Raw genomic sequence first — 26,086 nt, forward strand, 5'->3', positions numbered from 1 at the left:
GTTTAAAAGCAGAAAGTTGTTGCCGTTTATTTCCGTGCTATTTGTCATCACTCGAAGTACTTGCACAAACATGCTCTCTGCATAATATTGGCAAAACTTCAAGCGCTGCCTTCTTTCTCAGCCTCAGCAGTGATGTCGATGATCTTGATTACTATAACACGCTGTCGTCCTCTCAATCTTCTTGATCTCCTTTACTGGAGTCATTTTAAATGTTGCAAATACGACAGATCTGACATCCAGAAACTCCACTTTGATGGGTAAGACTCAATTTTTGCCATAAAGAACCTTCGGTGCTCATAGTGAGCCAGAGCAGTAGAAATGGTCTGGTCTGGCTCTCTCTAAGTGTCTAAGAGGGCTTCAGAATGAGGCTTCAGGGGCTTGTTGTGCAAAGAGAGTGATTTGCTGCATAATCGGCCTGTTCTTCATCGTCTCTCTGGTCACACTCACTGCTTTACTCTGTCTCCCTTGTTATTGGCTGCTTTCGATTGTCTCTGCTCTCTCAATTTGTCTCTTATTGCTCCTTAATGCTAATTGAATTTGTATTGTAATGTTTGCCCATTTCCCCTCTTTCCTACACATTTTTATCCTCAGGTCATAAAATTAAAGGATAATTTGGCAGCTTTACCCTGCTCCCAGCTCGTGATAACGGCGCCCATCCCTCCCCGTTTCCGTCTGTTTACAGCTAGTAGCACCCCGACACAGTTCACTCTCTGACCCAACAGAGCGTACTAGGAACACTTTGCCCAGAAGGGAATTGTAGTTAATGCCTTTCAGCTGAAGTCCAGTGGCAACATAGTTCTTTAATTGCTTTCCCATAGCCCTCAGCTGCGGTGTGCTTCCTCTCCTATTGCACACTGATGCAAGTGGGAGTTAGCAATGTAGGACAAAAGTCATCTAATGCGATCTGAACTGTATACAGTTATGCTTTATGATTATCAGTAAATGCCTGTTCATAAATCTATGTTCAGCTGTTGATATGTTTATTATATGAGAGGAATATTGGCTCTAATAACCTCCTCTACATTGATTTTATCCTATTCACCATAAAAAAAAAAATTCCACCTTTTCTTCCAGTACTTGAGCAGAATTGGGTGAAAAAACCCATCTAAAATAAATATTTGTAGCTTGTGTAATTTGCTGTGCGCCCACATGTTTGTGTATACACTGATGCCAGCTGTCTTCATTTCTCACTTTTCTTTTTCTGCCAAATTGTCTGTGACTGACAAATGATTTTAATTCTTTTTTTTAAATAAAAAAAAACACATTTAAAGTGGGAAGAAGAGCAAAGGTTAAGAGGGAGGAGGGCCCCTGAGGGAGGGTGTTCACTGCGAGCATACTGTGGAAAAATGTCACATGATTATTTACTATTTAGTTAGTTTTTTTTATTTATTATTATTTCTTGGGGAATTGAATAAGCAGGGTTATCTTTCACATGTGAATTATGATCAGCAGATGGAGAAGGGAATACGCAGCTTTATACAGTAAGTCACCCAGATGACAGCGCAGGCCTTGGCTCGGCTCGTCTGTCATCTTTCTTCACTCTGAACTGGCTCTTAACATCTTGAGGGTGATATTTTCCTGTTTATGCAAATTCAACTCCAGCATTTGAAGTTGTATCTGAAAGTGAGACATAAAAGTGTCTTTGTAGACAAAAGGGTTAAGAAATCAGACCTTATGAAAACAAATGCTCCTAGACTCTTCCATTTTCTTTTTCTTGCTAAAGAATTCATGAATTACCAAGGTTTGAGGTTATCCATGAAGTATTAAGTTTAGTAAAACTGCAGCTATAGTGCACGAAAAATGTGATTGTGTCTTTATCAGTATATTCATCTGAAACAAACTCATCCTTTATGGTTCATGGTTCTGATCCAAAGCAGCAAATTAACAAGTTATAAGTCAGAGAACTAATAATTAATTATAGTTCAATAATGTGTAATTTGCTGGACAATTCTGACTGATTATTAGATGACCAGCGAGGCATTAAAAATATGTACTTTGCTATACTGTATGGCAGTTTTAATTTTTTTAAGATTATAAATAGGAACTTCAATAACATGGTGTAAAATGGTCTTCAACCTATTAAAGAGTTTTAAGCTTGAATCTCAGCAGGTGTTAGTTTTTAATATAAGGTGATATAAAATGTTTATAATTAAATTCTCTCCTTTTTTACAGTGTGTCTGTACAATATTTTGCACCCTACAGGAATTCACTAAATATGAGAACAATCTTTTTAATGAAAAAAAAAATCCATTGTATGAAATGTAATGAGGTGTAAATAACAAATTGTTTGTAAAGAAAATATAACCCAAAAGGAAACTTATGGACCACATATTATTCAGAAAAAAATGCATAACAGAACAAATACAGTCCCTAATAGAAAGTATGATATATTGCTAAAAATAAGTAAGCCGAAATAAAACTAGAAAAGTAAAAGACTTAATAGCCTCTTAGACGTGAAATATTGCAAATGTAACTAATGTTTCACATTAAAATGAAATGGTGCACATAAAATTGAAATATTATAATATTGCAAAATCGATATTGCACAAACTATTGGGAAAGTACTTCTACAAACGATTGCAAAATAATGATTTAAGTGTCCAGTGTTTCAGCTGTCCAAAAGAGCCAGGAGTTGTACAGCTTATCAATCATTATTTTGTTGTAATGTTGAGTGACTAAGGAGAACTCTGAGGGTTTGATACTTATTTATCAAAACAAAATTCATCTTAGGGAGTAACTTGTAATGCAGCTCTATAACTTTAAAGTGAATTCATGTCTTTACCAAAATAACTACTAGATTATTGAATTAGAGGTTAGTCCCTTTGATTTTTAGCTAGAGGGAAGATTCTGTAGACTTGTGGTGGAAGCACTTTGTGCAAACACATCTTCATAGTGAAGCTTAATTCTGATAGTGCTAATGGATTATTATGAGGCTGACTGTAATAGCAACACTGCAGACCACCAGGCACATCAATGTACATTCTTCTGCTGATTAGTTAATAGTGGGGCAATTTTCAGTGTACTTTACTGTCCACACTCTTCCTGGGCTCTAAATGGTTGCCGTGAGCGTGGCACAGATAATGGTAATGGTATCAGACAGAGAGGAAATGGGAGACGGGGAGAGACTCTCTTCACCCCTACGAATGTACGTGAGATTTTGTGTGTCCGTGGATGTGTGTGCAGGAACATGTGGAGTGGCGTAAAGCAGCAGCACGTTTTCTCTCCATCCGACCCACATGTGCAAAAGAGCTCCAGCACTAATGGCAGATAAGAACTTGCGCTGCGATAAACCACTTTGAACTCATCGTCCAAGTGAATGAACATGCACAAAGCGGAGCGCTATTAAACAGACCCCCTACGTTCTATTTGATTTAAAAGAAGAAAATTCAAAGGCTGGATATTAAAAACTGTGCCGCAAATAATTATCTCATTATTGGAGTTATTTTTAGACCAGCAGTGACATCAAGTAAGCAGACGCTTCAATGTACCCGGTTTGTGCCAACTGCTGTTGCATGACAATGAGTTGTCACGATTCATCTGGGCTGCTGTTCATAGGAACAGTCCCTACATCTATCACGTTGAAGAAATAATACCCTGATCTCAAAGCATTTTTTTTTAAGCCTTTGATACTATGCACACATGACAAAGGTGTTCTCAAAGCAACATTATTGATGTATTACCACACACACGTTATCTTTCTTACAGTATCTTAGAAACCTGGAGAATCAAAGCTTTGCATGGATTGTAGGTAGAATCGCTGCTAAAATGAAATGTGATGTGGATTGTAGATGTTTTTTATTAATTTTAATTCAGCAATTTTGCACAAATATATATATTTTTTGTGTTTCTGGCAGCTATTTCTGTTTCAAAAATTAATGAACCATTATCTAAACCCACTTCATCCTTCAGAATGTCACAGATGTATCTGAGCTGCTGTTTGCCCTAGACAGTTCAATGCAGAAAGACAAAGTCAATTTTGATAGGATTTTTTTTTTTCTAAAGAAAAATCTACCAAAATATGAATTTGTGGTAAATCCTTCAGCAAACCTGTCCTAACTTTTCCACAAACTTAGCCGGATGTTCTCTGCAAGTTTCCCACAAATCTGAATGCAAATGAAAACATGACCTTGCTGCAAAATTGCCAAAGGTTAAATACAACTATGTGCCAGAAACCTAGAAAACCATGAAAAATAACAGTAATAATGAATAACACCATTATTGCCAGAAGTGCTACCTATGGCAAACAGACTGACATATTTGCCACTAATGGAAAACCTTTTGCCAGAAGGTTAAGAAGGTTTAGCACTTCTGTGGCAGCAAACGCCGGGGGAACCAGCTTGCTAGCTGTGGCGGCTTTCTCATCATTACAAGGATGTTAAAATATGAAGATTGGTAAACTTCTGACAGTTATTTTTGCTGTAAAGTTTCCACAGATCTCTTTCATGAATGGCAAACACAAAAGTACAAATAAGAAGTCTAGGTGCCATATGTTAGACGATGGTCATCTCTAAGCTTTATTTTTTTTTTTTCTATTGATTTAACTTAAAAGGAAATTTTGCTGAACTACCTGCTGCGTCCAGTTCAGACTCATGATGTCATGTCTGGGCTCCTTCTGTACCTCATTTCATTCTCGCATGTAATATTTCATTCATAGGTCTGTGAGGGGGGGAAAAAATGATTCCAGTGTTTACTTTCCATATTCTGAGACAAATGCAACTCCTGCTCTAAGAAATGGAAGCTTTTATGACATTAGCAAAGTTTAACAACCACTATTTTGTGACCAAATAAACCTACACTAAAAATATCAGTAACAACTCCTGTGAGACAAAAAAAAGCCCGGACAGGTGCAGGTACTGACGTCATCTCGGTACGTTTTTATCCATATTCATAAAAGTCACCAAGACCTTCTGCAAACACGCAGGGCTTATTAAAAATCTGTTTTGTTTTTTTTTGTTTTTTCAAGAGCAGGTAAAATCACATAACAGGACGAACAAATTGGGATCTTAGATTGGTTTTTCTCTGTTTTAAATGTCACTGGGAGTCTGAATGCAGTCTTTTCATTTCTACTCAGGCGCTTTGGTGTCACTTCAACTCTCCATTAATAATAATTTCCATCATGGAAAATATTTGCGGGGGCTCAAGGAAAATTAGTGGACCTGGCTACTTGCACTTGAAATGCAGGAGTTTTGTTATCTTTTTTTTTTTTTTTTTTTTTAACTGTATTCAAAAATCCCTGCTCTGTTCAAGCGAGGTTAATGTGATCTTTCTGCCGGGGCATGACCAATCAGGATTTACTCCGCTTTCTTACATTACATTAACCAGCAGCCACTTGTGAATTAGGCTTGCAAATGCAGTGAGAAAATATTGCACTAGATTGAAATTGTGCTGTGGTGATGTCCTCTTTGTCACAGATATAGGTTGAATGGACCTCACTAAAAGATATTCAGTTTGCTATGGGAATGCAGTGTATTGTGTCACTCACAGATGAACCACATTGAATATTTACATGTTATATTGATGCATTAATGCACTGAGCCTCTCTCTGAATGTGCAGGTCTGCTGAAGGGAAGTTATTCGTGCAGCCACAGGTACTGAATAAATGATTTTGCAGCGAGAAAATGTGTGGCTTTTTGCAGAAGAAGTGCCTCCTTTCCATTTTCGGTGATGAGATTCAGTATGCAGGGGAGAATAAAAAAAAAAATCCTCTCGCTCATGTCCGCTAATGATTTGGGAACCTTATCAACATGGACTTGGTTTCATTCCAGGCAATTCTGTGTCGGGCAGCAGCACTCAGGCCTGTCATTATTTGCTGCCTCCAATCGAGATGGGTTTTTTCACCATCTCACAAAACTTCCAGCATTATTTTTTTAAGCTTTTTTTTTTTTTTTTTTTTTTTGGAGTATTTTTCCTCTTTCGGCATATGTTAATGAAATTGCTGCCATTAGGGAAAGCGTTCATGTTGAGCTGAACAGCTGGCTAAAGGCAATGAAGCCTGAGGAGGCGGTCTGTGTGCTTCTATGCATGTTTGGAGCTGCCTGAGCTGAACAATATGCAGAGAAAGCTTAGTTAGAATATCTGCTCTGGTCTTCAACAGATTATTATTCTTTAGCCAAAAATAACTCGGGGCCGACTGCCACAGGAAGATGGTTCGTGTGTGTGTGTCGTCCAGCTATCATTGAGGATCAGTTTGAGTTTGATAACATTTTGGAGACGTGTGGTCACTTTAGCCAGTCTGCATCTTTTCATACGGCTCAGATGGCTCTTTGACTGTTAAGATTTGGGTTTGGGCCTAAAATTCAGGTGAGTTACGCACTTGGAGCCTGTTTGCACTTCCTTGGGAATCCACACAAACTTTCTGAGAGTCTGTTCGGATGACAATAAATTGGTGTCTGTGTATTTTAGTGCATACACATTTGGTGCCCTTGTGGTGATGGGATTTTAAAAAAAAAACTTGAAAGGGACACAGACGTCTGCTCAGAGCCTTGTGTACACCTCTTAAAGACAAATTTACTCTGGTTGGACCCTCGAGTACTAGCAGATGTGGAAAGTATAACATTAATCTTACTCATGATGGCTAAGGTAAAGAGTTGGGGAATGAATCGCGTAAAAGTCGCCATTAAAACATTTGACATGTGGGTGTGTGTGTGTCCAGGGTTTGTAATGCCAACAAACAGGACATTAGTGCCTCGTAATCTGGTGTGATTCTATCAAAAGTTGGCTTCTGTAAAACTTCTGAGCCGTGTACAGCATAGTTTATTAGTCTAGTCAAAGTAATCTTATCAAACAGAAATATACATGCCGGTATACAATGATAAATAATAAAATAATTATCTCCTTGTGATCACAAAATATGAATGAACTATTTTTCTGTCATTTCTAGTTGATGTTTTCCAAGTGGTTATTTTCTCCCTCTTTGTGTTCAGGAACAGGACTTGACATTTCATAATGACATTTTCATAATGTGTCCCCCCCCCCCCCCCCCCCCCCCCCGCATCAATATGACCGGGATGAGGCTGGTCGTGGACATTGGGTGTTCATTTGTTCAGCAAAGAATAAAATGGCAATCAGAGTTCTGGGTCGAAGCTGAATTTAAAAGCAGTGTTTCACCTGTTGGCCTGCAGGGGCGAGATCACGACAGCTGCACAAAGACGTGTCGCTTTGGTGGAAAGTAATTTGCTATGTGGCAGAACAAGGTGCTTAAACAGTGTTAATTCATGATGGCTTTTTTTCTTGTCCAGATAACAATTACAGTACATGAGTCAAATCAATGTGTTTACCGAGCACATTTAAACCAGTTTAAATGAAGGGTTTTACAGAGAAATGTATGTATATTTTATTCAGACAGTGTCTGGATGTAGCAGGCAGACTAAGGAGATGTAATTTGGAGCAAATCTGTGAATAAAAGACTTTAAAAGCAACCAACAAAATCAATTCCAGCATCTCACTAGTAATTATTGGATGGATGCCAGTACAGGTTAGATCAGGTCTTTCCTCTTGGTACAGGGAATAATTTCACTGCTGCATTTTAAATGAACTCTCAGTTCTACATAAAAGACCGACACAAAGAGAAAAAAGCAGCAAAATTAATAAAAGAATCCTTCTTGCACCATTAATGTATATAGTCGAAAATAACAGCCTCATTTCTTTGATGTGTGCTGATATTTGAAGGCAGTGGCACAAGAATTTAGTTCCCCCACTAGCGAGCTTTGCAGGACCACTAATAAGGACTCTGTTTCAGTGTCACTGAGCTGGAGGAATGTGCTGCTCATCTGGCATTTCACATCCTCCAGAAAGTGTCAGCAAGATAATGTACTTCAGTAGCATGTGTCACCAGCACTGCAGTGATAAGGGGTGTTTTGGCTTTGTGACAGTAAATACAGGAAGTGCACAGTTTGGAAATGTTTTTATCACGTTGCACAAATTTTGGAACTCCACTGCAACTTTGACTCGATGAGGAGTTTTGGATATTATTCATCTTCCATTATTTTGTCCATATACTTTATCTCTGAAACTGATCTGAAGAAAACAATATCTTACTGACTTAAAGCTGCAGTAGGCAAGACTCTAGAAAAAGGCAAGCTGCACAAAGATTCATTTTCTCACTGTGGCATCCCTGTTGTTGCAAAATGACATTTCTCTACAACTGAACAGCTTTCTTATTTACATTTAGACTTGAGTATTTTTTTTCTTAACTCGTATTTAACCTACTTAACCTGGTAGCAAACAAGATTACATTAAGGAAAATACTCTGAGGAAATGATCATGGTTTAGGTTAAAATACGACCCTTTCCCAACATGTTTGACGCTCCTTCTCGATCTTCTGGGTTAGCTTGGTGACATGTTCTGTGATAGCCTGAGAAGCGAAAGCCGCTGGATTTTTGGTTAATTTAAAAAAAAAAAAAATTTCCAAATGTTCTTAAACATTTTTTTTTCGGCCAAAAAAAAAAATGTTCACAAATTTCCTAAAATTTGTGGAAGTTTTCATTGTGAAAATCTATTTTTTTTCCCCCCACATTGTCAAACTTTAAAACGGGTTAATGACACCAAAATATACTGCTACCCCAGGTTTGAGTTACTCAGTATCGGTAAAATTCCTTTCACTAACATTTCTTTATGCTTAGTAGTGATTTATTATTGTGTGGGCACTTTATTGGAGCACAATATCCTCAATAATATGAGATACGGTTAGTGAACAGAGATCTAAGAACACACACAAACATACTAGCACCAAATATGTGTTCATGTAAGTGCTGAGTAGGTTGTAACACTTTAGAATGTAATCTCACACAGAAATGCAGCCAGCAACAAATTTAGCAGAGTGTAATTATAGACTCATTCATGTTGCGTGTTCGCACATCAGACTGTGAGGAACCGATGTCCTGTTAGAGAGCCTGAGAAACCCCAGAGGTACACACACACACACACACACTCACACACACACACGTTTGTTTTTCTATACCGGTGGGGACTTACCATTGACTCCCATTCATATCTAACTCCTAACCCTTACCCTAACCTTAACCATCACCAAATCAATGCCTAACCCTAAACAAACATTTTTGCACTTTTACATTTTTATTAACAACAATATGGCCAAGAAAACGGTGTTGCCACCCGTGGGGACCTCATTTTAGGTCCCCACCGTAAGACAAGTCCCCACCTTTATAGCAAATAGTCAGGTCAAAGTCCCCACCAGTATAGCAGAAACAAGTGTACACACACACACGTTTGTACTTCTATCTTAGTGAGGACATCCATAGGCGTAATGCATTTCCTAGAGCCTTACCCTAACCTTAACCATCACAACTGATTGCCTAAACTTAATCCTTACCCTAACCTTAACCAAACCTTAATTCATACCTGTTCTCTAAAAACAAGTCTTCACCCTCAAACATGGCTGTTTCAAAGTGAGGACCGGCCAAAATGTCCTCACTTTGTAAAAATGTCCTCACTTTGATAGTTACATGTAGAAAATGGTACTCACCATGTAGCAAGTACAAGAACACACACACACACACACACACACACACACACACACACACACACACACACACACACACACACACACACACACACACACACACACACACACACACACACACACACACAGCCTGAAGAAGAAATGGTTGACAACACTTCATCCTCTTCTCCCATTTTTGAGCTGCTTTTCTCATCTGAAATCATTAGGATATAATTTGCTTTTTAACCGAACTTAGCAAAACAGGCCATTGTATCTTAGTCCCGTGCAGACACGAGGGTTGCAATTATCATCATTTCTTTGAGCATTTTGTATTGCACCTATATTTTTGTGTGGTCCCTGGCATTGTGCGATGTTTCTCTGCAGGGAGAGTCGATAATGGTGATACAGTGCAGGGCAGGTTTTATGTGGAGGTGAACTTTGTATTTGCTTGGTTTCTTGGAAATGTGTTTTCATATCTGCTACAGAATGTCCCATGATGAAAACATGATTGTTAAAAGGTGGCCCAGAGAACTGTGGCATTTTGTATCCATTAAATTGGAATGTTGTTCGGTGCTTCTGTGTGCATGCAGGTATGTGTTTGCTGTCTTTAGTTCAAAGTCTTATTGGATCACACGGAGCCGAGCTGCCCTCTCAGCTTCGGCTGAAATGATTGAGCTGAGTCTCTGATGTGCTCTTGCTGTTCCTGCTGTAACAGGGATATTTCTGTCAACCAGCTTTTTTATTTCCTCCCACCTCGCCTGATTTATCATTGAGAATGTTTGCTCCATCCCAGGGCTATTAGTTGCTCCAGTAGGTGCCCATCATTATCCGTCTGAATAAGCCCTTTTCTTTCTGGCACTTCTTAAACGGTCTTATTTGAGTTAAAGATTGAGTAGCGGGATTAAGTTGGACGTCTGCCCCCGGGGCCTCTGATCTCGTCCTCCAGGATCCATTTTCTGTCTGATTGTGATCCTTGATCCAGAGAGGCTTATCTTTTATCTTTGATTTGCAGCGCCTCTTCTCTGCTAATGCTTAGACAAGCTGCTCTCTGCAGCCATATTATGCTCATTGTCCGGCCTTCTTGCGTATAGCTCTTTAGCCACAGCTCAATTTTCTTTGGCGGTATCGTCACTGTGGCACTTCAGAGCAAAAATACCGTCTTTGATATTGTTCAAGTGATGGCTCAGTTTGCAAGCCAAGCATGCGCTTCTAATGCCTACAACAGGATGGGGAAAATGTGGGGGAAAAATCCCAAGAATCTCCAGATGTATGACATCAAGAGCACTTCAGTTAGTTAGAAATTTCAGCTCTCTGACATTTCGAGAAATGCATTAGGCGAGAATACTGATGCTCCTCTCGTGTAAATGTGAAGCTACAGTCGCAAGCCAATTAGTTTATCATAGCAAAGATACAAAAGTCTGCCTATACCAGCACATCTAAGGCTCAGAAATGAATTCCAAATTAAGTGTTAAGTGTAAAAAAAACAAAAAACAAGCTGCAGTGAGGATTAAGGGCAAGGCTATTTCTTGGTTCATATTTAACATACAGAAATGACAACAGTTTTTAATGCAGGCAGGAAAGCAAAAAGCATATTTCCAAAAATGCCAAACTGTTTTACAGAATCTCATTCACAGTATTTTTGAGATGAAATGAGTTTTCCCTGCTCTGCAGCCCGGACTGCAAACTTGGAAGAGGTCGTGCTGCATTCGCCATCTGTCCTCGGCGGCCTGCTTTTGGGAAATGAGACAAACAAATGTCATTGGTTGGTTGACAGATGAGATATATGCTCAGTGGAAAGTCAAGAGGAAATGAGAAGGCTGGGGAACGGAAAGGTTACCTGATGAAAGGACTGTGATCCCCCTGAAAATACCCTCCATTCGGTGGCAGATGTCTGTAAGCACCTGAAGACGCCCCTGCTGCCACTGAAAGTAGAGAGTGACACTTAATCGTTTGAGGAAGTAAACAAAAAACTTAGTGGGAAGATGTCAGTGTCAGGCAAGGATCTGCCCATTTGACAGAACAAAGGCAGCATTCATAAACAAACCCCTTTCTTTGCTGGTATCAGGAGGAGAGATATATTATTCAGTGGATTATATAACTGGGTGGAATATTCAACAAACAGCGATTTCTAGAAATCCTGACATATAGGGACAATCTGAAATGCTGGTACGTTCTATTGTAAACATACATCATGAATAATGCACATGGGAATGTATGTAAGGGTGGCTTAAGTGTGCTTTTTGTTTTCCTTTAAAAAAAAAATAAAAAAAAAATGGACTGCTTGTTAGTGTTGGTTGCGCATCGTGGCCATTTCAGATTCCCATGTGGCAAATACAGATGAAATGAAACCTCATTATAGTAAAAGGAAAGGCTTTTCTTAGGGATTCTTACTGTCTACTGGTGGCACAACAAGATTATTTCAGGAACTGCAGCCCTTTTTAACCTCCGCAGTGTCTCTGCAAATCAAAGAGTTTGCAGTGCATGAAATGAGGTCTTTCACCAAACCCCATCTCAGCAGCAGCATCACGGGATCCGATGGCATTAGTGTGAATTAATCACCTGGATGCAAATCAGCGGAAGCTTTGAATGCAATAATCACACCAGTGTTCTTCTTTGTTATCCGGGCAGGTTGCATGACTGACATTGTTTAACATCTGATTATCATATTCTGTAACCGTGTTGTTGTCGTCTTGATTGGCAGACTTGCTGCTTCGGTATCAAAGCAGCTGACTATGTTGCAGTTTTTGCTCAGAATGGAGAAGAAATGAGCTGCTCCGATACTTCTTTGGAGAATGGAGTGTTTTTAACCTTGAGATAGTTTAAAAAAAAAATCTATGGCGAGTGGTAGAAACAACGCAAAATTATTTTGCTTGGACGTCCATCTTTATAAAAGATTAAATGTTATTATTTTGAAGTATTTTTTTGTGGGGATGTTAAGGGACACTTTAGTATTGTTCTATATTGCGCTTCTACAAATTTGGGGGCTTTTGCAAGCAGCAGGTCAAAGTTGGATCAACAAAAGTTAATATACCTGAATTAGAATTCCTAGTGAAGGTCAAACTCCAAAAACAGTGGATCTTACATTCCCTAAATTATCATTCAAACCTGTTTACCCAAAAAGGATGTTTCTATTCGACTAAACGACATTCTTAATTACCTTTTGAAAGAAACCCATTTTCACCCAGTAAAGTCATTGTATGGCATACATGGAACTGTTTTCACTGAATCACAAAAAGTAGTTTGGCTTAGGCATCAAAGCTACATGATTTGGGAAATTATCACGGTTTCCATTAGATTTTACAACTTGCTCTTCTCCATTTTCTGAGTTCCCATGACGGGTCTCGCTCCATTAAATACATCGCTGGTTGGCTGAAAAAGAGCAACAGCTGTAAAGCAACACAGTAAATGGCAACAATATGTTGAAAAGTAGTTTTGAAAAGCGTTTGTGACATGCTGCAAAATAACATAAGCCAGGAAAGAATACATTTCCCTACATAACTGAGGCTTCAGTTTAGCTGCTAAGAAACTTAAATTAGTGGAGACAGGGCTCTGAAGTTTGCTTGCATCTTTCATTAGACCCTCCCTGCCTTCTAAATATCAGCTTTGATTAAGTTTCTAGTTTGTGATGCAGGCTGTCTCATAAATATGCTGACATAACCCAGCTGACATCATCAGATGTTGTTTGTTCCAACTTAGGAAAACTAACTTTTCACCAGCTCAATAGCACTCCTTGTATCAAGTAAATGAAAGTTGATGTATAAAATCTTACAAATGTAAATCTCAACGCTTAGTACAAAATGACTGACTTTATTCATCAATCATTACTAGTTTTTACATTTTTGTGAAATACTTTTTTTTTCTGTCAAAAGGCAAGCAACATTACATTAGCAGTAAACGTAGACAACAGTTGTTACACTAAAATTCCCGATTTGTGAGCAGCATCGAGCAAAAACCTCGCACTACTCCTTTTTTGAAGGCAGTGATTTATAGATTAAAGGTCAGAGCCCCCTTATTCTTTCCTCATATGGAACTTCCATTATTACAAGTGTGGTAGTGCTGTAGCTATGACATTATGTCCATGTACAATCATATCTTTTCATGAGGAAACTGCATGGCATTTTAATGTCTCTCTTGACTGTCAAGGCTTTACATGAACAAGTCTAACTATACAAAGGATCTCCTAAAGTCCAATGACCCCAGGTGCCATTTTAAATCAACTGGTTCATATATTTCTAATTTGTTTCCACACTTGTTTTCTATCAGTTCTGTGGAAACCGAGCCTGCAGTTGAACAGGTATTGTTCCTGAACATTTGTCCTATGACTGCTGCTACGTTACTGCAGAATTTCGCTTTAGTTGGAGTTTATTTTTAACTGTCATGTTCTAAATCTGGCTTCTTTTTTTTCCCTGATTCTGATAAATAAGATGACTTGCCTTTCAAACCTGCTGGTGAGCTCTGGGGTTCAGAGGGTTAATGGAATCCTTTTGCGAAGAGTCTACACTTAAATAGTGCTTTTTAACCTTAGATGGGTTCTGCAAAGCTCCTTACAACATGTTTCTCATTCACCCATTCACACACAAATAGCAGGAGGGCTGCACTGGAAGGTGCTCACCTGCCATCAGATCAGCTTGGGGTTCAGTGTCTTGCACAAAGACTCTTCAACATGTGAAGGAGTCGGGTATTGAAGCACCAATCCTGGGACTAGTGGACAAACCTGCACTACTGCCTGAGCCATGGCTGAACCTGTGAAGCACTTTGTAACTTTAGTTAGTAATGTAATGCATACATTCAGCCTAATGTTATCCTTATTAAAGGCAGAGAATAGAAGAAGGTGCAAAGCTGAGATGGTCAGACAGTGTGGACTGGGCGGTTGGTTGGTTCAGCTGTAAAACTGTCTGAGACAGACGGGGAATAGTCTGGATTTAAAGGCCTGGTGGTCCCTCTGCAGATTAACACAAAGACCACCATGACAGTAACCTTGAGACACAGACAGACGGAGGAAAATAAAGAGACAGTGAGTAAGAGGTGGGTGAAGTTTGCAAAAAGCAAAGCATGAAGGCTGCCCGGATACATACAGAGCATGTAACTCAGTGCTTCTTCTGACTTGACTCTATCTGAAGTGGCATTTATAAAGGATCATCTAATTATTTCTGTGTGGAAAAATTATCAACCATCTGTTCCCTTCAGCTCTGCGGCGCTCTCTGCCGTCTTTTGGCATCTTTCTGTCATTTCACTGCCCTCACTGTAGTTTGCTTCATTCTCACTAATCTAAAAGCACTGTTTTCTGGCACTGCAGCAACTGATAAAGCTCAGGCCTAAATAGTGAACATAGTTTAGCAGCTAAAAGCACAGATATTTCCTTCTGGAGCTGGCAGACAACAAAACAGTAAAAGGAGATTTATTCTAAAGATAATCAGCCAGAAACACAGCTACAAGTAAATGATAATGCTAAATATCTGCTGAATCTATAAATGGGTAACTAGCTTACAAGTCTTCCAAATCAAACTAAAAACGGACCAATAGGTAGCATTCTCAAACCAGATGGGTTGATTTTATGTAGCCAAGCATTTGTAGTGTTGTCCATGAGAAAGCTCTGTGATGCTCTCTGACTCGCTTCCACATTGCTGTTCTGCTTTTACCCTCTGATCTTTCTTTGATGTGAGGCTTGGGAGCACAGGTTTTGGGTGTAAATAATTTGTTTTCCTTCAGATGGCACCCAGCAGAGAAGCAGAGATTCATACTTCTATGGCAGGCAAAATATAGCACGAAACAGGAACTTTTCCCAGACATGTTCCAGACGGATTGCTTCAACTACTGTAAAGCCCAATTTAGTCTAATTTAGGGATGTACCAGAAATGGAAAAATCATGTTCAGTTTACCTCACAGTAAAAAAAAAAAAAAAAAAAAAAAAGGTTATCCTTAAGATGTATGGGTACACCTTAGGCTGTTCTCTACAGTTGAGTTATTAGCTGTTGGAGTTGAAGAGTGGTTCAGGAGCCTCCAACCTGTTCCATGTAGTCATACTTAGAGGGAAATGCTAAGATGGCTCCCATCGGTCTGCCTGGTAAACTCTAAATGCGTCCTATTTACATATGTCTGCTTCTAGTGCTCAGAGGGAGTCGATGCCAGTTAGAAGAAAAATGAAAAAGGGAGGCAACATGCTTTGGAGCAGCAACAAGGGCAGTGGATTAAGCTAATGCATCTGGAAGTCCAGACTGATGAAATGATGGTCAGAGAGGAGCTTCTTGCTCTGTCATCCATGTTTCCTTTATTAATGTGGCTTTACAATCCCTCATCTCTTCCCATGTCTGCCCGTTTAATTCTGGAGAGGAAGTGTGTGTGGGATGTCGTGGCGTTGGAGATCAGGTATAAATCATGTGTGAACACTGAGCCAGTGAGAGGCCTCTTCTTACAGGAGACTCGTTTTGGACAGCGGGAACACTACAGCACACAACGCTTTCCTGCTTCATCAGCACATATTCTTACAGTCTGAACAGGCTGGATTTCGCTTGGGACTTGAATACAGACAACCGAGTGAAGAGGACTTGAGATAAAAATCAGTTTTGTACGTATATGGAAAATAATAAATATATATGTGTGTGTATATATATATATATGTGTGTGTGTGTGTGTATATATATATATATATATATATATATATATATATATATATATATATATATTTATTTTATTTTATTTTTTAATAATCCAAAAAGACAAAGCTGAGAAAATTGTATTAATTAAATACATTGACCTGCTGGAGATAAACTGCATTATGCTGGAGGAGATAACCGTCCAATCAATCCACACCATGAGGCCTTCATGTATTCGGTTGCATCTTAATTTGTTTACTCATCATGGAGATGAATTTCCCTGTCACCATCTGTTTGGTCTTCCACTGGTCAGCCGCCCCCACATTCTGGGTGTTATTTGAGATGTAGACGGTAAATCAGGCCTCAAGTGTCCTACACTGCACCGGCGGCATCAACAAATGAGACGTATCCTTAGAAAAACACTGTTGAGATCATGACAGACTGAGTTGTAATTAATAAAAAATAATAAAGGATTTGGAGAACTTTACGAGAAAAACGCATTCCTGTTAATTAAAAATCTGTATTTGCATAGACAGTCACTGCTGTCAACCAAGTGGGATGTTTTTAATTGACTGAATTGAAGCAGGTGTTTAGCATTTAACACTTGCGGTGCGGTGTGTCTGAAATCACACCTTCATTTACTATTCCTTATGTAACACCCAAATCGAGATTTGTGACTCTTATGAATCACTGTTATCCTTCCACATTACTGACAGGTGGTCACATAAACTTACTAAGTACTGTTACTCAATTATGCAAATTTGATGTACTTACTTTTCTACTTGAATGTTTCAGTTTTTTGTGCCATTTTACACTTTCCACTACATTTCAACAGAAAATATTGTACTTTCCAATCTTTGACATTGGTCTGACAGCTTTAGTAACTCGTAAGATGAAGATTTTGGACAATGGACATCATAACATGCATATTTTTAAATGATTAAATCAGCGTTTCTCAAACTTTTTGGCTTCTGACGTCTGACAAAAAGCAGTATACGAGTTGTCACTAGCCCCGCCAAGTAGTGACTTTTTTTTCCCTCTATGCCTATTTTGATAAATGCTTGAATAATCCAGTATTGCACCAGGACTCGATGACTAGAGAGAAACCTAAAAAACTGAAAACAGCTTTGCATATCAGAAATAACCTTTTTCCTCTTTGGTCTTCCCTCCGGCAAATACAACAGTAACATGGTGCTGATACAGTGATTCTTCAGTATTAAGACTGATATAAAATATTAGAGCAAGCAAACCTGTACACTTACATTAATGCTTTCAATTTTCCTTTTAATATGTTTGTATTTTACTGAAGTGGAGTTTTCATGCAGGGATTTTGCTTGTAATGCAGTATGTTTACAGTTCAGTATTGGTGCTTTAGTAAAGGATGTGGACACTTCTGTTTCACTGCACACAAGTGATTTTCACATCACTAAACTCAAACATTCCAGCATGTGATTCCCAGCAGCACAATCTTGTCTATACACTGGAATACAGCTCACCGTGTTCGAAAAATTGCTTTCTTTAGAAGTTGGCACGTCATGATTCCAGTCTAGTTAATCACACACTGGTACTTATTTACTCACCAGAGTCAGAATCTCTTCAGAAATTCCCTTATTTAGGCAAAAAACTCATATAAATCCATTAGAGAACCAAATGTGCATTCTTACTTTGAAGTAACTTAAGTATTTAGGTCTGCATCTTGTCTGATTTCTTAGTCACTTAAGAAATGTTGGACTTTGCTGAAGTGTATTCTTTGGAATGTAGAGATGAGTTGAAAATAGGTGATGTGTCACCATAACAGGAGAGTGTTTAATGTTTAAAGGCTTTTCCAGCTGATGAATCTCTTGGATCTGCCCTGAGAGTCAGAGTAAAAGCCTTGAAAATGTAGGAAAAGGGAGAAAAAGGCAAGCCGGAGCAGGAAGGACGGCGGCAGGCAGAGCTTTTTTGAGGGGGAGATTGTAACAGACAGGAGGGGGTGGATGAGAGCGAGACAGAGCAACGAGGTGGGGGGAAATAGATTAGAGGAGCAGAAGATACGTGGAAGCAAAAAGAGGCCAGAGAGGAAATGAGAATGCAGAGAAAAGTGGGATTCGGATGAGGAGGAGGTGAAATTCACGGGGAGGAAACGACGCAAGCTTGTTCTTTTTCCCTTAATTGGAGACACCGGCATTTGATATATTTTTAGAGAGATGATCAAGTCTAAAAAACATGAACAAGTCAAGCGGCTGAGCTTTCACCATTTACCTGCCTCCCCTCAACACAGAAATACAGCAGCTTCAGCATGTGACTGAGGGCAAAATGTTAGAACTGGCAGAGTCAGGCTTTTACTTTACCTCACTACTTCTTTCTTTTATACATGCTCATCTTATTTTTGTCTCTAAGCAAACAAACCACCAAAAAAAATCCACAGATTTCCATTTATTTGACTGTTGTTTGAGAATCCGCTTCAAGAGACTTGCAGCACTTGTGTGATTATTCATGACGGGGATTTTTTTTTCTTGGATGGTAATGCAGTTTAGCGCAGGAGACGGCTGAAAAATTTTCCTTGTTAGTGCATCAGACGGCTCTGAAATCCAAGCTTTTTGAATTTAATTCAGTACTTTGACTTACAGTGATATGCTTGAGTCAAAAAAATTAAACAGTGAGCGTGTCTTTGACACTTCTTGCAACTGTGCCCTTTGCCATTCTAATTATTGCATACTAAGAAGAAATATTTTATATTCAAATCTGTGTAGGAAAAATGTGACGGTTGCGTTTTTTGCTAAATTGGGTTGTGTTAAGCCATTGTGGGAAATGCTGCTTTTTAAGTCAATTTAGGATTTGTATATATAATATCATCCAACAGTGTATGGAGTTCCCCATCAATCCATATCATGGTGAATACAGATACTGCCATTCAAAGTTGGAGTTTGCTCATGCCACACTTTAAAGCACTATGGATTCATTTTTCACTGCAATTAAAGTCCTGCACCCTTTATGGAAACAGAATTAAAGAGAATTTAAAAACGTCTTCTGACAAAGTTTATAATGCAATTTAAACATAATCCTTTTTTGTTGTTGTTGTTGTTTTTTTTAATCTTGAAAAAGCTGTGCCATAAAGTGTCCGTAGACATTGAGTGCATTGGAAAAGAAGTGGTGACTCTACACAGTATACATATTTTGCTACTTACATTTTTAATTTGTTTCCATACCTGTGTTCTATTTGCTCTGTGGAAACATATCTTGGAGCTCAACCTACTTCAGCCAAAAAGTCTGACTTTTTTGTCACATGACTGTTGGTTGCAGTGGAATTATTGGCGTCGAATTTTATAATTTTTAAAGAAACGGTTTAAATCGCGTGCATCATTTTTGGAAAATTTTAAAATGAGACTTGTAGAGTATAGTGTATAGATTGGTTAAGTTCCTCAAGACGATGTCAGAGACAAGTAGTTTAAGGACTGTTGGAGAATGTGCAAATCATAGACGCATAAAATGACTTGAATGATACGAAGTACATAATAGCTTTAGTGTAAGATGAAAATTGCGTATAAACCCTTTGTGTGCACCATATATTGCTCTACCTCAATGCAGGGTAGACATTTGTTCAAAGTGAGCATGCAGAGAAGGCCCATCAGATATTTATTTCACCTGATGCTTCCACCATTATCTATAACTCTCGCTGACAGTGCAGTCAGGTGGCTGGGACTTGTACATAAAACACAGCTTCATGGGAACAGTGATTATGGATGTTGCGGTTATTCAACCTCAGCGGCAGTAAGCACTAAGGAGAACCCTTGGCTTGTAGATCATGCAGCAGTAAAAATATTTTTGCTCTCTTGGAATAAGAATTATATGGCAGTTTTGTGGTTAACGTCCACAATCTGTCCGTTTATCACATTAATCCACCGGAGCTCGCAGCGTAATCCGGCTCATTTGTTGCAGCCCTGGACTCGGACGCCAAATCACGTCTGTGTGGCTGCTGCCTTCAGACTGAGTGATGGGGTCTGAGGTGGTGAGGAGTCGGGGGGGGAAGGCAGATCGAGCGGCCGCATCCTCCATCACCCATGTGATGTCAGCACAAATCTGTGTTGTCACTGTGCCTGTGACTGCTCGCTGCGAGAGGAAGGAGAAGGGATGGGCGGCTCTGTCTGCTGCTGTCAGAGTGATATAAGGGCGACATAAAGAGAGGGAGAAAAAAAGGGAGGTGATGGGGGGGAAAAACTGAAGAGGAGAGGAAGAAAAGGGAAAACGCATCAATAATAATCCTAATAAGAATCAGCACACATTAAATAAATGTGTATATCACAGTCAGGATACAAAAAAAAAATCCCAGAACCACATAACTGCTGCCATAAAAAGTCCAATTAAAAATCCAAACACATTCCTCAAACTTTTGTGGCATCAGTAGAAGCACAAATCCATTTGTGTCAGCTTTTAAAGGATGTTATTAGTGTTGATAATCAAACAGAACAGCGATAATTGAGGCAGAGGACATCATAAGTTTGAATTTGTTGTGATTAAGAACAAAAAAACTCATTAAAAATAAACTTCAAACTACATCTTTTCTGTTCAAGGGTACAAATTCAAGATTTTAACCTTGAGCATAACTAGTTAAGAACTAAATTTGGAATCAAACTGGTAATTAATGTTGCAAAAGGTTCTTACGAATCCGTGCTGTAACTGTTTGACCTTCATCTGATCTACAGCAGCTTTTAGTGCTGAATTGCATTGTTATCCTGTTTGCATGACGCTCCCTCTCAACCTTTTGAGAGCTTTTCCTCGTCTTCTCAAGGTTTGAGTCTTTAATTGGCAACAAATGTTCTTTGCTATTCATATCACATTGGATTTTTCATCTGTAGAATACTGTCAATGTTAACAGATGGATATAGAGCTAATGGGTGAGGCAGACACAGATGGGGGGGGGGGGAAAGCAAAACTCAACATCCTCCTGCTGAAAGTCAAATGGAGATCTGAATTTGACCATCACATGTGAAGCAGAAGTGAAATGTGCTGTTGGCAAATTTATTATTCATGAACAGAAAGTGTGGTATAATGTTGAAATGTTTCAGGAATTATTGATGTCTTAGAAATCAAAGCTCTCACCTCTGGCTGGACACATGAAATTCCTCTAGATAGATAGAACTCTAAAGGTTTAACAAATTCCCACATAGAAGCCTTTAAAACTATCCATAATAGTGTTTTTTTTTTTTTTTTAATGCATTTGGAGTCTTGTTGCCAACTCTTCCTGCTGCTTTCAGTATCAATGCTAAGCTAACATTCTCCTGATTCTGTTACTCATTATTATTTAACAGACACAGATGAGTGATACCTTCTTTTTTAAACTCTCAGCAATAAAAATGAAGCCTAAGGGCATGTCTTAAAATTCCTATTAGGTGACAATGTGTCTTTTTAAATTAGCATGAATTAATTGATTTCAGTTGGATAAGAATATTGATACCACTATCGTATGATTAACCTTTGGTGGCTGAGGTAGAACTGAAATGACAGATATCAGCACCTCATTTTGATTGGTCGTAATTACATCGTTATTTGTCAGAATTTTTATCAACATATCTATAGTGTTTCTGATTAGTCATAGCAACAGTTAAAGGTCTCAATGATTCAGATTTCACTGTGGTTACAGACATCTCTAACATCATTAAGACTTGTCCAAATTGTTGCTCATGTGATGCCTCTATCAGTCCGGTGTTAGTGGAAGTAATGGCGGCTGCTGCAGTGGATAAGATCATTAGAGCGTGCTGTGAAATAGGAAGAGCTTATCAGCCTGCAGTTTATGGAATGTGAGAACTTTGTTGATTAGAGACTTGTGGTTGAAATTAACCAGAAGGCCACTCTGACATGGTGGGAAAATGTCTTGTCATACTGTTTGTTTTATAAGGAAACTGCCTCCAACTTGTCATAGCGTCAACTACAGACATTTGCAGCAGCAATTGACCTTATCAAAACTCAAATTAACGACTTCTCTAACATCTTGACTAAGCAGAATTACCTCTTGGGAAATCTTCAACCTCAAACTGATATCTAAAGGGGACAATGCGAATATTTTGAAATTGAAGATATTTTGAATAAAAAGTATGACTGTGGATTTGGAATTAATACTAGTCATAATCTAGCTGCAGATATCCACAATAGGAAATGTCTGTAATGATTAAGAAATGATTTGTCCTGTAAAGAGTGATGGTGTGGAGAACTGAAATGACAACTGTGGATGTCTGAAATGTTCCTTTTGACCAGGAAGAACTGACTTACAGATATCTGTATTACATATCAAGTTTATTAAATGTTAAAATGTTGTAATACTTTATTATCTGTATTATAAATCTGATGTTCACAGTGAAGTTAAGACTTTGAAAGGACCAGGCTAAAGAGCGAGTGCTGCTAAATTTGTATTTTGCATGAAAATGGTATTGAATTTCCTTTCATGTGACATTTTGCAAGACAGCAAGCACATGTTTCAGAGAATATTCTTTTCAGTCATTTTTTAGGATTTTTTTGCTGAGAACATTTTTTCAGTCACATATTTGCATCATTGCAGTGAAACGACCCGATAGTCAGTCACTGTCAATATCTTTGAAATGATGTTTTCTAGTCTGTAATTTTGATTGTTCTGGTGCATCTGTGCTGTTATTTGACTGTAACATCAGAGAGTATCCCAGTTAATCCACTTTTAGACAAATTCACATGATCATGAGCGCCCAGACCCGATTAGCTGATAATTGACTGATGTGGATCCTCTGCGCTGACATCATGATTCTTTTTATAGATCTTCTCTTCCTCGGCGCAACTTTGGGATCCATACTTTTCCCTCGCCAGTCTTCTCTCATCCCGTTGCCCTTGATTGGTGTTTTTGTGTGCTTCTTTGTATTCTTCTGCTGCTTCTTTTCAAAGCAGAGGTGTAAAGCGGTTTGTCGCTGTGACCTTCACGGAGCTTTTCAGCATGCTCGATCCAGAAAGATGTCAATTATATTGTAGTGTACTGTACTGCAAAAGCAGAGTTAAGATTTGGACTAAAAAGATTTATAGTCAGTCGCTCAATCTTAACAATAAAATTAATGGCCATTTTAATATTTGGGTTCCTGTTAGTCATTTTCTGAGGAAAAAATACCAAAGATTCACAGTCTAACAAGATATTTGAAGTCACCAACTTCGGCTCTGGACAAAATAATAGTTATCAACAAACTTTTTCAACATTTTGTGTCCTTGAAACATAACCACCAATTTCAAATTTATTAGGAACAATTTTTTTTGTTTGTTTTTTGAGAAGCTCGAACTAGATTTGCAGTGTGGAAATTTTGTGCTCATCAGCAAAATTTATTCTGAATTGTAAATATATATAGTACACTATTGGTCTATAAGTTTTGTAGGCCAATGATTGTATATCATTGGTCTATAAAACTTCAGCACATTGTTTAAAATTTACCAGCTGTAAACTACGCAAAACATTTAATCAAACCTTCATAATTTGGGAACTAGAAAAATGTAATCCTTGTCATATTTTGCTTTAAAAGATTGTTTTGGACAATTGTTAGCTGTATTTTTTGATCAATTTATAATTTTATAGATTTTTCCAGTTTTGTTAATGACAACTAGCAAAACCAAAGACATAAAGTATTAGTATGCATGTTACCTGTTAAAAACAACACATGAAAACTGATAGAATGTCTCATCAAAATTTGTATTTTTGCTCATGGCTTTTCCAACCATTGACCGTGAACTTACAGTATTTAATAAAATATTATTTAACAGATATTGGCCATTATTTATACTGTATTTCACCACTTCTTTGATAATTTTTTTTTTACTAGCACCCTTGCTGCCAGATTTTTACATATTTATTCTCAATAGACAGAATTTTGTTTTTACAGTGTAGCTGCGGATACATTTTCAGTCAATAGACTTTTATTTTTATCTCAACTGTGCCATAAGCAGATGTTTCATTCTGTATTTGGGCCTTGTAGTGACATTTTAGAAATGCTTTTATTCCAGAGTTAGGACATCTTAGGATATTATATCTAACATGGTATCTACCTGAACAGTTTGTATTTCAGGAAAGCCTGAAAAAGCAATGAGAAAGTTGAATGAACTTCAAGGGATTCCTTGTCAAAGATCATCACTCCCTCTGTAAAATTCTTGCCAGATGAGTTTATTTGTCATCTACAGCTAAGTAGCCTACCATCAGTGCATCTCTGAGGCCAAAACAAACACCATTAATCCTGCTAACCTTTCACAGCGACTTATAGGTCTTGCTCATGCATGTCTATCAGCTGCCTCCTGGGCTGCTGTGAGGTGTGGAGGACAACCAGTAGGTCGTCCCAACTGTTCAAAGTGCGGAGTGATCGGTTTCCAACAAGGACTCTGCAAGCCAAAGCAAAGAGAGCTGAAATGAATTCTGATCTCGCATCTACTCAGTTACTAACCTGGCAGATCTTCTCCTGCAGGAGTTCAGGCTCAGCGCAAGATGATTCATGACGGTCAACTATTTTAGTCTGTTTTTCTTCATCCTTTTGCTCACATAATGTAACATTTCTGTTTCATGCTATTGTTTCACATATTAATGAGGACACGGTCTCACTATCTCTGACACACACAAAGAAGAGGAGTGTGAAATGTCACAAACCGCAGGGCTTCTGCTGCAGTGTTTTGCATTTCAGATGAATGATTGCTGTGGCTGTTTTCTCCTGAGAAGCCGTAATCCTGATTTGAAACAACCAAATGTTTGTTTACTCATTCACTTTCATGGTAGACAAAGAATTTATTTTTTCTGATAGGTTTACCTTGTTGTTCTCTTCTCTCTAGAGATTTGCCTGTGAGAGGAAGATATGAGGTTAGCCGACTCCTTTTGGATCTTTTGGTTTCTACTGGTGGTAAGCTTTCGCTTTTCTATTCACTGATGGATGCACTTTAAGCTTGAATGTCTGAAGGGCTCGTTTCTTTTTTTTTTTTTTTTCCCCCCTGTTATGTATGCTGTACATGGGAATCAGTTTTCATTAAACTAACTTGTAATATCTCGTGGTTTTCTTTAATCAGTGAAAATCTCCAAATCCCATGATTAATTTTCACTCGTGCAAATTATAATTTGCAATTAGCTCGGCTTGTTTGTTAAAAGATAATTGGACCATGACTGTTTTGTTTCTTTGTGCCACCTTCTCACTGTGTTCTTGCACTTTTATGCAGATGATCACAATTCATCATCTCGGTGTAAGCTGAGCTCTAAATACAAAATGTAAATGGAATTCTGTTCTATATCACTGCAGTTGTAGATGCTCACATTTTTGGCACTTTATTACAAGTCACTACACATATCCACAGCATAACATCCCTGCAACTATAGAGAACAAGGGACGCAAATGCAAAGCAAAACGATTAGATTTATAAATGTACAGACTATTAGCAAACTAAAGTGAGGATCTGATGATTGTGTGATGCTGTGGGGGGAATTTTGCTGCCATGATTTGCTTCCACTTGACCCCTTAGAGGGAAAATCACTCCAAATCAGTACAATAGCCTCTGATAAAACATCTTGATAGAAGTGGTGTCTTCAATGAGGAGGGCTCACTGAATGCTTTGAGTATGAAAATGATGTGAATGACAGTTTACAGTCTTTGTCGTCACCAGATACAAACCCATTTGAACACCTGTCAGACAATGGACCAACATGTTAGACACTGCTCTCTACCACCATCATTAAAACACCAAATGAGGGAATATATTTTAGAAAAATGATGTTTCATCCCTCCAGTAGAGTTCCAGGGACTTGGAGAATCGATGCCAAGAAACACTGAAGCTGTTCTGGCAGGACATGGTGGTCCAACACTTTGCTGAGACACCTTGTGTTGGTTTTTCCTTCATTTTGTCACCCGTCTGCAGGAAAAAAGAGTAAATGGAGTAGAAATGTGTACCCTAGCAGAACAAATTAGACTCGCATAAAGTGTCAAAACAAATTAGATTTCAACTTTGTTAAATGGGCGCACCTGTAGCTCAACTGGTTGAGCGGGCGACCCATGAATAGGTTCTAAAGTCCCCAACGCAGCGGTCG

At 38.5% G+C, this 26,086-nt stretch overlaps 1 protein-coding gene across 1 annotated transcript in view; it reads left to right on the forward strand.

Moving 5' to 3' along the window:
* calcr (calcitonin receptor) overlaps window positions 1–26,086 on the forward strand; it is a 74,925-nt gene that overhangs the window by 7,933 nt on the left and 40,906 nt on the right. Inside the window, exon 2 of the mRNA XM_022214113.2 lies at window positions 24,847–24,914. Coding sequence (XP_022069805.2) covers window positions 24,870–24,914 — 45 coding nt within the window. The 5' untranslated portion in view covers window positions 24,847–24,869. The remainder of the gene's footprint in view (window positions 1–24,846; window positions 24,915–26,086) is intronic.

The sequence above is a fragment of the Acanthochromis polyacanthus genome, chromosome 11 (genome assembly GCF_021347895.1).
Source record: "Acanthochromis polyacanthus isolate Apoly-LR-REF ecotype Palm Island chromosome 11, KAUST_Apoly_ChrSc, whole genome shotgun sequence".
NCBI lineage: Eukaryota > Metazoa > Chordata > Actinopteri > Pomacentridae > Acanthochromis > Acanthochromis polyacanthus.